Here is an 18,602-nt window from a genome sequence, read left to right as displayed (position 1 = left end):
TCTGCATTACTATTACTATTGCTATTAATCTTCTCATCATTCCTCTCACCCATCTCCTCTCACTTATGACTGTATGATTGTAACTTGTTGCTGTATCCTTAAGATTTATATTGTTTCCTAGTATGTTTTGATTGCTTATTTGTTCCCTGTGACTATCATTAAGTGTTGTACCTTATGATTCTTGATGAATGTATCTTGTCTTTTTATGTACAGTGACAGCGTATGCACCAAAGAGTAATTCCTTGTGTGTCCAATCACACTTGGCCAATAAAGAATTCTATCTATCTATCTATCTATCTATCTATCTATCTATCTATCTATCTATCTATCTATCTATCTATCTATTTATCTATCTATCTATCTATTTATCTATCTATCTATCTAAAGAATGTGACCAGTGGCTATATTTCCACAACCACAAGCCAGGTTTATCAAAAAGGTTACTTAGCCTGTCTATATTGGCCTGGCTTATATGTTATGCTAATCCCTAAAAGATGAGTCCATCTAATATGCTGAGCCCCAAATAAATAAGGAACATTTTGGCTTAGTATTACCTGTAAATCAAAGTTTTGTGTTTCAAAGATCTACTTTAAATGAATGCTCACCATACGTTAGAGATTAAACCTAAGAAGAGCATCCTCATCGTAAGATTAGAAAAATATCTAACAGTTTCATTCCCACTCAAGTGTTGAAGCCCCATGATTTCAAAATATGGATCTGCAAATCATATTTTCGCTCCTATTTTTCCTAGTGAATGAAGTCACTTGATTTCACAGGGAAGTCATGGCAACTGTTGAAAACCAAATGGGAGAAAATTGAAGTACCAATTTAAGTTGGCAGAAGGTCAGAAACCTTTTGAAATAAATCCATCAAATCTTCTGAGTGAACTAAAAAGCCGCGTTTATATTTCAAAATCTAAATTATAGGTAAAACGCACAACCATTGGTTTAGAGCATGGATGTCAAACTCGATTGTATCATGTTATGTATCGCCACATTTTTTGCCTTTTGTGGAGCCGGGGTGGGTGTGGCTTGTGCATAATACATCTGGCGGGGTTAGAGATTGATCAACCCCTGGGTTAGAGATTGGTCAAAATTTAGGCACTTGGTAACCAGCAAGTATTTATGACAATTGTAACATCGAAGGGCTGTATCATCACCATTTACAATCTTCTCAGCCAAGCTGGGGGAATTCGGACTCAACAACCACAACAACTGTCTTGCTTAGCAGTCAACATTCTGATCTCAACGACAGTGCTAAATCAACAACTAGCTGTACTTTTAAGAAATTAGCTATGTTTCTTTTAGCCATTAGTCCACAGGTATCAAGTATAAAGACATACAAAGACAGAGGTGTGAAATAGTTCAGCCCTTCTCAGAACATTGATTTAATATAAATGATACCCACAATTCAGTGATGGGTTGCTTGTTCTATTGGAGTAGAAAAGGCTGCTATATAGCAGATGCTATATATAGCATCTGCTATATAATGCACACTCTTATTTTACAGTGGTTTCACTACCAACCATAAAAACTGTAACAGTGGAACTGTATAAACAAATTGAGCAGTGTTTTTACTGTAAAACACGAGCACACTATAAATATTTGTCTTCCCCTTCTCTCAGCATCTGTAATGAGAGAGAGAAAATTCATACCATATGTTTATCGTACAAGGAGAAAAACACGCTGTACCTCAATAGTTCATCCAAGTTTGGGAAGCTGTTGAATTGCTTTAATTCACATTTACCTTTTAAACGCATGAATTTCTTTAGAAATCGCTGTACTGAATGTTTCAGGTGTCCAAATGCTGATGGGAATATTATAGCAATAAGACCAAAATTAGGGAAGTTGGGGGCGGGAGGGGAATGACGCCTTACACTATTTCTTACATTATCAGTATCTTTTTAATCTGTCATTTTCTTTTAAATCTGGGCATTTTCCTTTGCTGCAGAATCACTGGATGCGATACTAGAGTGCCAAATTTCATGCAAAAAAGACCCCGAGATCAGACTAATGTTCTGCCACTTAAGGCATGGGGGGAAAAAAGCAAGTACAGCTTACAACCACAACTGTGATCACAATTTTTGCAGCCAAGCAAGGCAGCTGCTAGCTGAGCTGCGCCCAATTTTATGACTTTTGCCAAGCAAAACCACTGCAGTCGTTAAGAGGATCACGTGGTTGTTAAATGAATCTGGCTTACCCCCCCACCATTGAATTTGCTGGTCAGAAGCCAGCTGATCACAAATGGACATCATATGACCCCAGATTCTGCAACCAGCATAAAAATACATGCTGATCACCAAAGCACCTGAATTTTGATCATGTGTGACCCTAGTGCAGCGGTTCTCAACCTGTGGGTCGGGACCCTGTTGGGGGTCAAATGACGATTTGCCAGGGGTCGCCTAAGACCATCGGAAATATGGGAAGTATACTTGCGAGTCGAAGAATCGTGCTCCAATGGTTGACTCCACAAGCCAGCTGCAGGCTCTTCAAATCGCTAGCCGAATTCGGCTTCAGGCGCGATGAATTAAAAAAGAGAGAAATCTTTGCTCTGATGTCTCCCTCTCAAACCAGCTGCAATCACTCCCAATCGCTAGTCTAATCTGGCTTCAGATGCGATAAACTTAATAGGGGAGGCGTCTCCACTTTAATGCCTCCGTCCTCAAGGCAATTGCAAGCAGTTCAGATCGCTAGCCAATACGGCTTCAGGTGCGATAAATTCAAAACGAAAATAATTTTACGGTTGGGGTCGCCACATCGTGGGGAATTGTATTAAAGGGGTTGCAGCACTATAAAGGTTGAGAATCACTGCCCTAGGGGATGCTGCAACAAGTCATAAATGTGAGGACTGATTTTAAGTCACTTTCTTCAGTTCTGCTTGAATGGTTGCTAAAAAAATGATTGTAAGTTGAGGACTACCTCAACTGTATACACTTTTCTCACGTATGAAAGCAAACTGAAGGAGATGGTATTGTTGTGTCCGAGGCCCAAGTAGTGATTATCAAACACAATTCAGCCCTGAACAAACTTAGTTTATTAAAACAGCTGAGAATTAATCCATTCTCAGCTTAGTCCAAAACAAATGCTTCATAAACAGTCCTTTGGCTTTATCATCCACCTTTGTTGTCTTTGGCAACCTGCCAAAGGCTTTTCTTGGCACAAACCCCACAAAGTTCAAGAGATCTGAGAAGAAGCAATCGAATCAATGTTGCTTTTCCACAAAGGACCCAACGGCTCGTGGCTGCTATTTTAAGCCTTATAGGAGTGGCCAATCATCTTCTGGCCTTACTCCTGAGTCATCCTTTTTGCTTCAGCTGCTCTTGCCTTCTGGCAGCTCTTCTCATGAGTACACTAGGAACAGGCTCCTCCTGTTCCTCTGTCTTTCTGCTGTCCCCCTCTGGAGGTTCAGGAGTCTGCGCATAGCTCCCAGATGGCCCTGGTCCCATCTCTGCCTCCAACGCAGAGCCCTTGTCTGGGGCTTCCCCTGACTCCAGGACTGGCCCATTGTCCACCCCAGCCTCCTCACTGTCCGACTCTGCTGTCAGGTCTGCAGGCTGATGGTGGACCACAACACGTATTCTTTCTGCACTGAAAATGATTTGTATTCTCTATCAAGGAGGACTGGTTGAAGGAGTGAAGAATAAAACAAATATCACTGAAGAAAATATTGCTACTGTTGGTTGACGTTCCTGCCTCCGTCTAAAGACAGAGCCAAACTTCCCCACTGCTTTTATCCTATCAAAAGATTATAAGAAGTGGAGAGAGACACTTACTGGTTATTACCTGCTTATCTGGTGCTGTCTTAGCCATACTTTTGTTAGTGGTTTTATTAGCTAATTACAATTTATTCATATACTTCATCGTGCATGATTATAACCAGGAAAGAGTGCAATGGGATAGACATCTAAAATCACAGGATATTGAAAGTATCATGCTGCAGATGCCTGTTGCTCTGCCAGTGGATTATTTTATCCATTTTCATTGCATAACTTTTAACAGAATACAGCCAGTGGTGAAATTCAGGTTTTTTTTATTATCGGTTCTGTGGGTGTGGTGTGGTGTGGGATGGGCGTGGCGTGGCTTGGTGGGAGTGGCTTGGTGGGAGTGGCAGGGGAAGGATACTGCAAAATCTCCATTCCTACCCCACTCCAGGGGAAGGATATTGCAAAATCCCCATTCCCTCCCCACTCCTGGGGCCAGCCAGAGGTGATATTTGCCGGTTCTCCGAACTACTCAAAATTTCCGCTACCGGTTCTCTAGAACCTGTCAGAACCTGCTGGATTTCACCCCAGATACATCCCATGTTCTTCACCAGCTCCACACAGCTAGTTCAGGGACCCAATTTATCTCGATTTTATTTCTACCAGAAAACAAAACAAAACATTGTTTACAGGCTGCTCATCATTTCACAGACTTTATTTCCCTGAATAAGTGAGGAAGTTATTTAAATGACATAAGTGGTTTAATAGAAATGAGTTACAAATGCATGGATTCCACAAATAGACAAAAGGTAAGTGGGTGTAGACATTATCATATGTCTAGGTAGATGGGCCATAGGAGAAGATTAAGTATTCCAGCTTAGTGACTCAACATTTTAAGACTATGAGCTTGCAGGAGAGATACTGGCCAAGCCAAGGGGAAGAGTCAAACAAGGAATTTGTCTGGAATCCCTACATGGGCATAGGATGGAAAAGTCTGACCCCTCTTAAGTGTTATTGAACTTTATCTAGTTTCACCCAGGTGCAAACCATTAGTCTGAGAAGACACCTGTCAGTCCTGGAAGCCATCTTTTACCTTTGAGCCTTCAGGTCTGCCACAAATTCTACTGTGGGAAAATGGGAAGTGGGGTTGTATGGAGTGAAGATGTTAGATAGTCAAAATAACATTCTTTCCAGAAAGTCAAGGCCGTTGTGCCCTGCAGCTCTGCTGAGAAGAATGAGGAGGTTATTTTCTGTTCTGGAGGGTACCTGATTGGTTCATGTGATGGACATGTGGATGAAGGGCAAGGACTTGAACTTTCTTTTGGGTGAGGAACACCTGGAAGCTCTCAGATTCAGTTTTTCCCAGATGTGCCAATATAACATCTCTAATAAAAATTAGCTTTGACGAAACTCAAGCCTTGGAGTTGGATTTCGTTGGGGGTGTTACTTGGAACCCTGGCAATACCTATGTAAGAATTCCTGCTTGAACTCTTCAAGTGTGGTCTAGTTGCTTGACCCTAGAGAGCTGAATCCAAAGGTGTTCTCTAATTCAACATTCCTTGCACTACAAGAAACACTACGCATATGTTTTGTGCCACATCTATACATCTACACCTCTGATGTAGAACTCTTCAGCCCTTTAATGATTGACAAGCAGTGCTAGCAGCTATTTTCCCCTCCGCTTGTGATCCGTTGGATTCAATCTCATCACTCTGCATATTTTCTGAGGTCTTCATTAAGGAAATACCTACAGTTGGGAGCTGTGAAACCCTGCTCAATCATTACTCTTTCATTCAATGATGTCAATGTAACATAACAGGGAATAAGGACTCTGATTTCTACAGCTTGTGGCATAGGATTTCAGCAGTCTCGTGAGCAAACGTGTTTACAAACTCTACTGGAGTGTTTTTTTCATTAAGTCTTAAAGTCAATCAAGCGAATAGAAACAACCATTCCCTTCTTTGCAAAGTATTGATATATTTTTTTCCTGGCTGCTTTAGGGCTTTGGCTATTGCTAAGAGATTTATGCCTGACAATGTCTTTCTGATTAAAATGTATCAAAGATGTGAGATTCTAATTTCCTTTTTTGGAGGAAGAGGTGGCTCAGGTTTTTGCAGCCAAGAAATTAACACGCAGTTCTAAATTATGACCAAATCCTGAAACGCAACTGCAGCTAGAGGTCTATCAATTTGGGTTTTACTCCATTAAACATTTTACCCTAATAGACTATTGACTATGAGTGAATTTGGACAGAGAGAAAGAAATATACACAAACAGTTGTATATACCCTTCTGTTTCATATATCTGTTTTGCATATCCTTTCTTTAGGCTACTATTATGCAGATTCAATATTACCTGACGTTCCCCAAGAATAAAGACAATTGGAACATGAAAAGATGGCCACATGGATTGATGGCAACTCAAATGTACGTGGAGTATCGCCCAGAAGTAGACCCCAAAAATGCATATTTTAATTAATTAATTAATTTATTTATTTATTTTGTCACAACAATATATGTAGGTATCATACAAAAAGGTTATATATAATGTTCCAATGTTTTGCATGTCATTTTAATTGTTTGACTGTAAGCCACATAGAATAGCCTCAGAGAGATGGGTGGCATAGAAGTCTAAGAATAATAAAATATTCTCTACCCAGCACTATCTTATGTCTTGGAATGCAACATAAATGTTTGGTAGATATGGCTTTATGTAGCATTGCAGCTTTACAAAAGATCCCTTTCATGCTTAATTTTTATTTTATTTTCCTCTAACGAGATTAATTTTGCCACAAAAGAAACAAGATGTTTGTATCTAATTTGTACAGGTTGCATTTCATGAATCTCTTTAAAAAGCATGTTTGCAATTCCAGTTGCTATACTCTATTCTAGTGGACTTTGTGTTCTGAAGAACAATTACTCTTTCTTACAGTTTTCTGTGTCATCTTAAGATGCTGTAACATGTAAGGTTCCTAATTCAAGGGCTAGTTAATGCAGACTTCGGCAGTCAAAATAGACCGACCAATGGCATCAAAGAGCAAGCTAGTCTGTCATCGGTGAAGGCCATACAACTTAAATAAAAGATAATTTGGAGAGAAATCCATTATACCAATAGACTCTCAACAGAAAGTGTTGACAAACTGACACAAATCATTTGATAAATAATTTTTTTTAAAAAACGGGTCATTCTATTAGATTTAGACCATAAATCTATTGCAAATAAAATTGTCTTTTTTTCAGTTTAAGTAGCTTTTCTTTATCTTCCTCCCAAGATTACTTCCCACTGATGTAAATTCTGAACACCCACTAATTCTCTCCTACTTATTGCAATTCAAGTAATTAAAGTTCAGTAACAACTTATTCTTTCTGCTTCAGCACCTGCACTTCATTTATGTATTTTACCTGAGTCATAAATCTGAGGTATTGTCAGAGTGCCATAATATTAGTAGAATCATCAAAGTTAATTAGTCCTTCTCAATAAACAACAGCAATCCCATTACAAAGATAGACCGAAGGTACTCCAGCTATTGTACTTTAAGATTAAATAGTATTGTGAACAATTAAGAGAGAGAAATGGCTAATAAAGAAAGCGCTCCACTTTTGAAGCTACTCAAAATAAAGGCAACGCAAAAACTTTGTTTTCCCGTTCACAGGATCGCAACTTTCATATTGCACTGATTACTTTAACACACTGGTAAAATCTCCTGAACGGAAAAATTCACATCCTCCTAGAGAGACCAACATATGAGGACTATAGTTTCTAGCTGAAACAGTAACTTCAGTTAAACATGGCTCTTCTTTCTTCTCAGATATCTTAACACTTTTTATTGAAACACATAAACACAGACACATACACACACACATAGCAGAACATCTATTTTCTTAGATCTCTGACTGCCTAAAGAAAAGTTCCTCGACCATGTTAGCTATGAATTGAATGAGTTTAACTTCAATGGGCCTGAAGAGCATCATGTTAGGAAAAGCAGAACTAGATGCTGTGATGATTGCGTGGTGTATGCTAGGTCCCCCAAATGAACGGAAGCTAAATTCAACTGCAGAAAGGTGGCAGAACATTTTCACAAGACAGATTCCATACAAACATTTGAAATACATTTCACAAAGTCTTTCATAGGTTTCCATTATATATATATATACCACATTTTATTACATTTAATGCAATGTGTTTAAAACCACACTACTAGTAGTACACTTAGTAACAGTAAAAAGACTTGTATTTCACCTATTAAAAGTTAAATCAGTATCTCCTTCAATTTGGGCCCAAATATTCAACTTTGCAACTGCCTGTATTCCTATCAAAATTTTAAAGGAATCATGTATTCTATCCATCGTGATCTTCTTTTCCATTTTATGCCTTCAAATGTGTTAATTTAATCTTTACTTTAAATTATAAACTTTCTCACAGTAAAGGCCTGTGTTGTTATACCAAACATCTCCGATAAAGAAATGATATATTAGGAATGACAGAGTCTTCTCAATGGCAGGATTCTACTGGTTCTACTCAGTTCGGGCGAACCAGTAATGGAGGCGGCCGGAGACTCCACCCACACACCCAGACATCATCATGGGTGCTCTGCGCATGCGCGCTCATATTTGCGAACCGGTAGCGAAGATAAGTGAATACCACTACTGGATCCAACACAGTGATATTTCCTCGATGGATAGGACCTTAAGGGTTGTCGTTTCCTTTCCAGCCCAAAATCAAAACACTGATTTGCTGAGGCATTTAATTTTTTTATTGTGTGTGTATCTGTCTGTCTGTCTGTCTCTCACATCTATCTAACAGTATATCTATCATCTTACAGTGTCTGTCTGTCTGTCTGTCTGTCTGTCTGTCTGTCTGTCTATCTATTCTATCTATCTATCTATCTATCTATCTATCTATCTATCTATCTATCTATCTATCTATCTATCTATCTATCTATCTATCTTCTCACTCTGAGTGACCCTGACGTCTCTACGTTTTATTAATGTCATTTTAATTTCTCATTTTTAAGCGGCATCTTTTTTCAAAATTATGCACCAAGTGTGGAGCTTAGGAGTTTGAAGTAGGAATCGCTGCGCATTTGTAAGCTGTAAGCATAAATTTACGTATTTATAAAGCAAAGGTCCTTACCCATTCTTTCAAGATCTGGCGCACGGCCTCATCAGCTCTTGAGGTGTTTCGGCAGGCTAGAATGACATGGGCACCATGGAGGGCAAAAGATTTTGCCGTTTCAAAACCTGTGACAAAACACATATTGAGAAGACATGGTAAGGAACACAGCATCAGGTCAGCAGGGAAATATGCCTGCGTGGGCCCCAGGTATTTGTGGAAATATTTATTCTTCCTGACTCATCAAATTTCAAGCTGGCTTACAAAAACCTGGAACCGATACAAAACAAAGTCAACTTAAATACATAGATATAGAACAAAAATAGCAATATTAAACTCAGCAATCAGCTTTTTCCCTGCTTCAGATGTGAATTCATTAGCGTGATTAACTGTTGCTCTTTTGCGTTTTATCCATTTCCTTTGAGATTTTTCAATTACAGGTTTCTTTTTTAAAAAAAATGCTTCAGCTAACGTTTTAAATGTAACACAGACTTTGGGGGCAGAGTTACTAGGAGTAAACTAAGGAAGGGGAAAGGCACCTGTAAAAGCACCAAAAATGAATCCGATGAACAAAAGCCAATACAAACCGACATGACCCAACTATTTAAAAAACTGACAAGATCTTTAGCACATGGATTAATCTTCTGTTTCAGTTAGTGCAAGCATCCCAGGCTTGAGGAGGCAACTGAGAAAAAGGACTTGTTTCAATCCCTATGTTGTGGTCCGTTGCCTACGGAGCTGGCAACGGAGTCAGACAGCGGTGAGGTTGAAGTGAGGCCAGGGCCATTGGGAAGTGAGGTGCAGACTCCAGAGCCTCCAGAGACTGAGAGTAGTGAGGCAGAGGAACAGGAGGACCCTGTTCCTAATGCACGCATGAGAAGAGCTGCCAAAGGGCAAGAGCAGCTCAAGCAGACAGGTCAACTCGGGAGTAGGGCCAAGAGATGATTGGCTCCCCCCATAAGGCTTAAAACAGACCAGCATCAGAGTTTCAGCTTTGCCGGAAAACAACGTTGTAACTGAGTCTTCTGCTTCGTCCTCTGCTTCGTTTCCGTCTTTGTTTTTGTGGCTTCTGGACGTTTGCCTGGAAGGGCCTCTGCCAGTTTGCCTAATTGGGCTAAGGTTTTTGAGATAACTGAGGAATTTGTGTTGGGAGGCATTTGTTTTACTTTGAGTTGAACGACGCTGGGAATGAAGTTAATTCCCAGCTGTTCGAATAAGGTTTGTTTTTCCACAGACTAAGTTTATTACTACCTACTTGGGCCTGGGTCACAACACCCTATCTGTTCGTGTGAGGGAAAGAAGTCAGGGTCCTTGTCTGCTCTTTCCAAAAGTAGACATAATATCTATTTATTTTCTTATTTATTCATGTGTTTGTTTGGTTGGTTTGTGTGTGTGTGTGTGTGTGTGTGTGTGTGTGTGTGTGTGTATATATATATATATATATATATATATATATATATATATATATATATATATATATTTGTTTTCTGAGGTTTTCGCGGGTGTTTGTATGTAGGTCTTTGGTTGTTCGGGTTTTCTCCCGTGTAAAATTGGAAGTGTCTTGGCGACGTTTCGACGAAGTCTCATTCGTCATCTTCAGGCTTCAGCTTCGTGCTTCTGGGAGCAATGTGTGATCGCAGCTGTTTCTTCCTGTTTCTTCCTGCAGCTGCGATCACACATTGCTCCCAGAAGCACGGTTGAAGCCTGAAGATGACGAATGAGACTTCACGAAACGTCACCAAGACACTTCCAATTTTACACGGAGAAAACCCAACAACCAAAGACCTACATATATATATATATATATATATATATATATATATATATATATATATATATATATATATATATATATATATATATATATTATGTATTTACTTATTTATTTTTAGCCTGTATTATTTTTACAGACAGCTACTTCTGCTGCCTGTCGGCTGCCTGCAGTTCAACAGTTCGAGTCTCACCGGCTCAAGGTTGGCTCAGCCTTCCATCCTTCTGAGGTTTGTAAAATGAGGACCCAGATTGTTGAGGGTAATAGGCTGACTCTGTAAACCACTTAGAGAAGGATGTAACCTACTGTGAAATGATATATAAGTGCTATTGCTATTGAATCAAATGGCCTTGGAAGGGGAGGTTACATCTGAAGATTACAAGCAGCGTGACAGCTTTCATTCAACTACCAGGATCATAAGCTATGGTAAAAAGCCTGACCTCGGGGATGCTTCAACATGTGAAAAATAGTCATGTCACTTTTTTTGGTGCCGTTATAACTTCTAACAGTCACTAAACGAGCTGTTGTAAGTTTAGGACAACCTGCACTATGTAGAAGGGAGAAGCTGAAGACGTAAGACTTTAAAGCATTTTGTTGTGAAGAATCTACCCGCAAACAGGAAATTGGCATCAGATCAATCAGAATAGAGCTGGAAGGGACCTTTGAGGTCTTCAAGTCCAACCCCCCTGCTCAAGCTTGAGACCCTATCCCATTCCAGACAAGTGGCTGTCCAGTCTCTTCTTAAAATGTCCAGTGATGGAGCACCCACAACTTCTGAAAACAAACTGTTCTACTGGTTAATTGTTCTCACTGTCAGGAAATTTCTCCTTAGTTCTAAGTTGCTTCTCTCCTTGATTAGTTTCCATCCATTGTTTCTTGCCCTGCTCTCTGGTGCTTTGGAAAATAAGTTGACCCCCTCCTATCTATGAAAATTATCAGTCATCCAGGTTATGGTTGTCCCAAGGTGCTTTTTCAAGAGGACTTTCTGGTTTTTCTTTGAAGGCATTTCACTTCTCATCCAAGAAGCTTCTTGGATGAGAAGTGAAATGTCTTCAAAGAAAAACCAGAAAGTCCAGTTGACTCTTGAAAAAGCACCTTTGATTGATCCCCTCCTCTTTGTGGCAACCTCTCAAATACTGGAACACTGCTATCATGCACCACCACCCCAGTCCTTCTTTTCTCTAACTAGCCATCCCAACTTAATACTTTCAAACTTGTTGTTGTTAGTTGCGAAGTTGTGTCTGACCCATCATGACCCCATGGACAAAGTTCCTCCAGGCCTTCCTATCCTCTACCATCCTTTGGAGTCCATTTAAGCTCACGCCTACTGCTTCAGTGATTCCACTCAGCTACCTCATTCTCTTCATCCCCTTCTTCTTTTGCCCTCAATCTTTCCCACCATTAGGCTCTTCTCCAGTGAGTCCTTCCTTCTCATTAGGTGGCCAGAGTATTTGAGTTTCATATTTAGGATCTGGCCTTCTAAAGAGCAGTCAGGGTTGATCTCCTCTAAGACTGACCGGTTGGATCACCTTGCAGTCCAAGGGACTCACAGGAGTCTTCTCCAGTACCACAGTTCAAAGGCCTCATTTCTTTGGCACTCAGCCTTCCTTATGATCCTACTTTCACAGCCATCCATTGCAACTGGGAACACCATAGCCTTGACTATACGCACTTTTGTTGGCAGGGTGATGTCTCTGCTTTTTAGTACGCTGTCTAGATTTGCCATAGCTTTCCTCCCCAGGAGCAAGCATCTTTTAATTTCTTGGTTGCATTTCAGACATCAATACAATTGAACATGTCCAGAAATATTTTACAAGAAGAGTTCTCCACTCCTCTGAATACAAAAAAATACCTTATGCCACCAGACTTGAAATCCTGAATCTAGAAAACTTAGAACTCCGCTGCCTTCGACAGGACCTGTGTTTAACTCATAGAATCATCTATTGCAATGTCCTTCCTGTTGAAGACTACTTCAGCTTCAATAATAACAATATAAGAGCAACAATAGATTTAAATTCAATGTTAACCGTTTCAATCTTGATTGCAGAAAATATGACTTCAGTAACAGAGTTATTAGTGCTTGGAATAAACTACCTGACTCTGTGGTCTCTTCTCAAAATCCCCAAAGCTTTAACCAAAAACTCTCTACTATTGACCTCACCCCATTCCTAAGAAGTCTGTAAGGGGCGTGCATAAGGGCACAAATATGACTACAGTTCCTGTCCTATTGTTTCCTTTCATTATATCCAATTAATATAGTTATCACATACTTATGCTCATATATATGCTTATATATTATATAGTTATTTTCATGCTTATGCTTATATATACTGTTGTGACAAATAAAATAAATAAATAAAAAATAAAAAAATAAATAAAAAATAAAAATCTGCGGTGATCTTGGAGCCCAGGAAAATAAAATCTGTCACTACCTCCATTTCTTCCTCATCTATCTGCCAGGAATTTCAAACTAGAAAGACTCAAATTAGTGCTTGTATATTCAACACAACAGATAATGCAACAAAAAAGATGACCATTTGTTCCTTTTTCGTTTTAAGCAAGATGCAGGATTGGTTTAAATCTTGTTTATCGAAAGGAAAAATACTATTAAATATACGCAGCTTCACTTCTAGCAGTACCCTGGGGCAAGACAAATTTAGTTTACAACATAGGGTATAACTTAAGATTAAAGAAACAACAGCTTACATAAATTTATACCATTCTGTGCAATTACATGCTTACAGTGTTTAAGTCTAAGCAATTTCTCTTCCTTTTAAAAGCCATTCATTGTATCAGGCAACTTTAATTATCTGAGTAATTCACCGCATGCAGATGAATCTAGTTTTCAACATATGCAAAATACTTTTCCCTGTTTTAATTCCACTGAGCAAATGCAAGCAAAAGAAACTTTCGGCAGGCAGTTGCTGAGCTGCTCCATTTTTAGTGGGCCATATGCTTTACTGTTTTAATAAAATATTGATATTTAAAAGTCGTTTACATTTGTTTCAAAATTGATTTCATACTGTAATACAAACAAGTAGCACTTGATTACTAAGTTTAAGTATTCCCCAGCAAGTTTCTAAGATCAGAAGTGCTGAAAATGAAAATGATTGCTTAGTGCCCTTCCTTTTCCTCTAAATCTTCACAGTTAAGAAAGATCTGACAACCCTTCTCAGATCCCTTCCAAAACTCTTCAAACATCTTTTGGGTTGATTCCAGGGGTGAAATGCTCCTGGTTCAGACCGGATCGCCTGATCCAGTAGTGATGGCGGTGGGTGCTTCAGAAAACGCATCTTGTTGAGGTTGTTTGGGATGAGTTTGATTCTGTGGCGCTCGAGGACGTGGACAGGTTGCTGGGGAGGTTACATGCCACTACATGTTTACTGGACCCGTGTCCCTCCTGGTTAGTGCTGGCTACACAGGAAGTGACACGAGGCTGGCTCCGGGGAATTATAAATGCTTCATTGGTGGAAGGGGTTTTCCCCACTGCCTTGAAAGAGGCGGTGGTGAGACCCCTCCTCAAGAAGCCTTCCCTGGATCCAGCTATTTTGGGGAATTATCGTCCAGTCTCCAACCTTCGCTTCGTGGCGAAGGTTGTAGAGAGTGTGGTTGCATGGCAGCTTCCCCAATACCTGGATGAAGCTGTCTATCTAGACCCGTTCCAGTCCGGCTTCCAGCCCGGTCATAGTACGGAGACAGCTTTGGTCGCCTTGGTGGATGACCTCTGGAGGGCCAGGGATAGGGGTTGTTCCTCTGCCCTGGTCCTATTAGATCTCTCAGCGGCTTTTGATACCATCGATCATGGTATCTTGCTGCACCGGTTGGAGGGTTTGGGAGTGGGAGGCACCGTTTATCGGTGGTTCTCCTCCTATCTCTCTGACCAGTTGCAGACGGTGTTGACAGGGGGGCAGAGATCGACCGCGAGGCGCCTTACTTGTGGGGTGCCTCAGCGGTCGATTCTCTCGCCTCTCTTGTTCAACATCTATATGAAGCCGCTGGGTGAGGTCATCAGTGGCTTCGGGGTGAGTTACCATCTGTACGCTGATGACACGCAGCTGTACTTCTCCACCCCGGGCCACCCCAACGAAGCTGTCGAAGTGCTGTCCCGGTGTCTGGAAGCCGTACGGGTCTGGATGGGGAGAAACAGACTCAAGTTCAATCCCTCCAAGACAGAGTGGCTGTGGATGCCGGCACCCCGGTACAGTCAGCTGCAACCGCAGCTGACTGTTGGGGGCGAGTTATTGGCCCCAGTGGAAAGGGTGCGCAACTTGGGTGTCCTCCTGGATGGGCGGCTGTTGTTTGATGATCATTTGGCGGCCGTCTCCAGGAGGGCCTTTCACCAAGTACGCTTGGTCCGCCAGTTGCGCCCCTTCCTTGACCGGGATGCCTTATGCACGGTCACTCAAGCTCTTGTCACTTCTCGTTTGGATTATTGCAATGCTCTCTACATGGGGCTGCCCTTGAAGTGCACCCGGAGGCTTCAGCTAGTTCAGAATGCAGCTGCGCGGGTAATAGTGGGAGCCACTCGTTGCTCCCATGTAACACCAATCCTGCACAGTTTGCACTGGCTTCCTGTGGTCTTTCGGATGCGCTTTAAGATTCTGGTTACCACCTTTGAAGCGCTCCATGGCTTAGGGCCCAGGTACTTACGGGACCGCCTGCTGTTACCTTATGCCTCCCACCGACCCATATGCTCACACAGAGAGGGTCTTCTCAGGGTGCCGTCCGCCAAACAATGTCGGCTGGCGGCCCCCAGGGGTAGGGCCTTCTCTGTTGGAGCTCCTACTCTCTGGAACGAACTTCCCCCTGGTTTACGCCAATTGCCTGATCTTCGGACCTTTCGGCGTGAGCTGAAAACGCATTTATTTATTCAAGCGGGACTGGCTTAAAAGTTTTATTAAATTTTAATTGGGGGTTTTTATGCATTTTAGGGTTTTAAATTGTTTTATTTCGGCCATTTATATAATATGCTTGGTTTTAAGTTTTGTTTTAATGTGTATATTGTGGGGTTTTTATTATTTGGCTGTATACCGCCCTGAGTCCTTCGGGAGAAGGGCGGTATAAAAATCTAATAAAATAAAAAAAATAAAAAAAAATAAAACCGGTAGCAAAAATCCCTGCCCACCCCCCACCCCCACCCCCCGCCCAACTGAGCCGCATGATCATCAGAGGTTGTTTTTTTTTCTTTTTTAATTTTAAAAGCATTTTTCCTTCGGCCAAAAAAATGCTTTTAAAAGTAAAAAAAAGCCTCTGATGAGGATCAGCCGGGATCGTCAGTGCCTTTTAAAAGCATTTTTTCTACAAACTCTTTGGCCGAAGAGGTTGTTAAAAAAATGCTTTTAAAAGGCTCTGACGATCCCAGCTGAGTTGCCTGATCGTCAGAGGTTTTTTTTCCTTTTAAAGGAAAAAAATGTTTTTAAAAGAAAAAAAAGCCTCTGACGATCAAGCAACTCAGCTGGGATCGTCAGAGCCTTTTAAAAGCATTTTTTACAACCTCTTTAGTCGAAGAGATTGTAGAAAAAATGCTTTTAAAAGTAAAAAACAAAGTTGGCCATGCCCACCCAGTCACATTACACCCACCACCACCACCACCAAGCCTTGCCCACAGAACTGGTAGCAACAAATTTTACATTTCACCACTGGTTGATTCTAATTAACAATCGTAGTTAATATGAACACATCTTTTAATATTCATTGTCCACGGAGAGTGGAATCAGTTCACCAGCATGTTAGATCCGTATAGTCCTTCTGGAGACACTAGGTTATTTTATGCAAAGTGCTCTAAACTTCAATCCTTTCCTAGTTTTGGAAAATCCTCTCAACTGATTTCCAAATGTCTTATTGAAATATTGAAGGTAGCCCAATATGAAATATTCCCTACATAAAACTATACAGGTAATCCTCAAATTACAATCCTCAAGTTACTTATACATTTTTTTAAAATAAAGAAATACAAGAATTGCATTAGAACTGCAGAAAAAACAATTGCTACCAACCTGCCTTCGACTGAGGACCTGTATACTGCACGAATCAAGAAGAGGGCCGTGAAAATATTTACAGATCCCTCACATCCTGGACATAAACTGTTTCAACTCCTACCCTCAAAACGACGCTATAGAGCACTGCACACCAGAACAACTAGACACAAGAACAGTTTTTTCCCGAAGGCCATCACCCTGCTAAACAAATAATTCCCTCAACAGTGTCAAACTATTTACTAAATCTGCACTACTATTAATCTTCTCATCGTTTTTATCACCAATCTCTTTCCATTTATGACTGTATGACTGTAACTTTTTGTTGCTATCATTATCATTGTCCCACCAGGCCCAAGGTTGACTCAGCCTTCCATCCTTTATAAGGTAGGTAAAATGAGGACCCAGATTGTTGGGGGCAATAAGTTGACTTTGTAGATAATATACAAATGGATGAAGACTATTGCTTAACATAGTGTAAGCTGCCCTGAGTTTTCGGAGAAGGGCGGGATATAAATGCAAATAAATAAATAAATAAATAAATAAATAAAATAAATAAATAAATAAGGGTTAAATTGCAACCTATGACTATCATTTGTGTTGTAAATGTTGTACCTTTGATGAAGGTATTATTTTTTCTTTTTCTTTTATATGCAGCAAAACAAATTCCTTGTGTGTCCAATCACACTTGGCCAATAAATTCTATTCTATTCTGTTCTGTTCTGTTCTGTTCTGTTCTATTCTATTCTATACAATCAGTCATTTAAATCAGTACCATTGTGACTTTGAATCATACATTCAAAGTCACAATGGCACTCGAAAAAGGTGAGTTAGGAGATTGTTCACTTACGGCTGTTGCACCATCCTGTGGTCATGTGATCAAAATTTGGACCGTTAGCAACTGCCATGTATTTATGACGATTGCAGTGTCCCAGGGCTCATGTGATCACCTTTTGCGACCTTCTGACAAACAAAGTTAACGGGGAAGCCAGATTCACTTTACAGCCAACTTAACAACTCCGGCGATTCACTTAACAACCATGGCAAGAATGTTCGCAAAACGAGGCTAAACTCTCTTAACAACATTTCCATTGCTAAGCTGCCTTGCTTAGCAATGGAAATTTTGGGCTCAAATGTGGTTCTATGCCGAGGACTACGTGTAATTGTATATTTTTAAAAAAACTAGAAGTAATATAAGGAGAAAGTTCAGTATATCTTCATAATAAAACCAGTGTGAATATTAATAGTGTATACACAAAAGACTGTTGCAATAATGCTCAGTATAAAGCTGTATGTAGCTCAAATAACAAAGTTTAAGCTGAATTTCCCCTGACAATCTATTTTAAATGGCAACAAGCCGATAAACAATATGGCTCACCCCATATTAATCATTTTCTTTAAAAAAAATAAAATTCCACTGGTGTTCAGTGTTCTGTTCTTCATTAAACCATTAATATTTTATAATATATGGTATTTTCGGTAAACTGTTAGCCTCTGGATTTCCTGAGGTAACTGCTGCCAGATATCTGAAGCAACACAGACATTTTATACATCATCACTGGAGTGTAAGATAAATTATCATCTCATGTATGATATACAGAAGAAATCTCTGTTTATTTTGGTACATTAAAGTACTGAAGTGTTTATATCTTGATAGTTTATTTTACTTCAGTTCCAAAGGCTTTATCAAACAGTAGAGTATAAAATAAATTAAAATGCCCAATTAGAAAAGATACAGTACATCTCAAGGAATAAGATGATCAGCTAGTATAGTTTCTTCCTACAATCGTATTTCTCAGTCTTTTTTCAATGGAGACATCAAGCACTGGGCAGAATTTTTCAAAAGTGGAACAAGATTGCATTATTGGGGTTTAATAGCACACCAGAAATATTTTGAGGAAGCAGGAAAAACATTTTGCATTTTCCAGCTATTCAACTTAACCAGGGGTGAAATCCAGCAGGTTCTGACAGGTTCTGGAGAACCAGTAGTGGAAATTTTGAGTAGTTCGAGAGAACCAGCAAATACCACCTCTGGCTGGCCCCA

General features: G+C 40.1%; 1 protein-coding gene across 4 annotated transcripts in view; it reads right to left on the bottom strand.

Annotated features, from left to right (window-relative positions):
* WWOX (WW domain containing oxidoreductase) overlaps window positions 1–18,602 on the bottom strand; it is a 736,218-nt gene that overhangs the window by 678,955 nt on the left and 38,661 nt on the right. For all 4 annotated transcript variants that reach the window (XM_058155164.1, XM_058155166.1, XM_058155167.1 and 1 more), the window contains one exon: window positions 8,834–8,940. In XM_058155164.1, coding sequence (XP_058011147.1) covers window positions 8,834–8,940 — 107 coding nt within the window. The remainder of the gene's footprint in view (window positions 1–8,833; window positions 8,941–18,602) is intronic.

The sequence above is a fragment of the Ahaetulla prasina genome, chromosome 12, assembly GCF_028640845.1.
Source record: "Ahaetulla prasina isolate Xishuangbanna chromosome 12, ASM2864084v1, whole genome shotgun sequence".
Taxonomy (NCBI): domain Eukaryota; kingdom Metazoa; phylum Chordata; class Lepidosauria; order Squamata; family Colubridae; genus Ahaetulla; species Ahaetulla prasina.
This window is presented reverse-complemented; position numbering and strand designations above follow the sequence as displayed.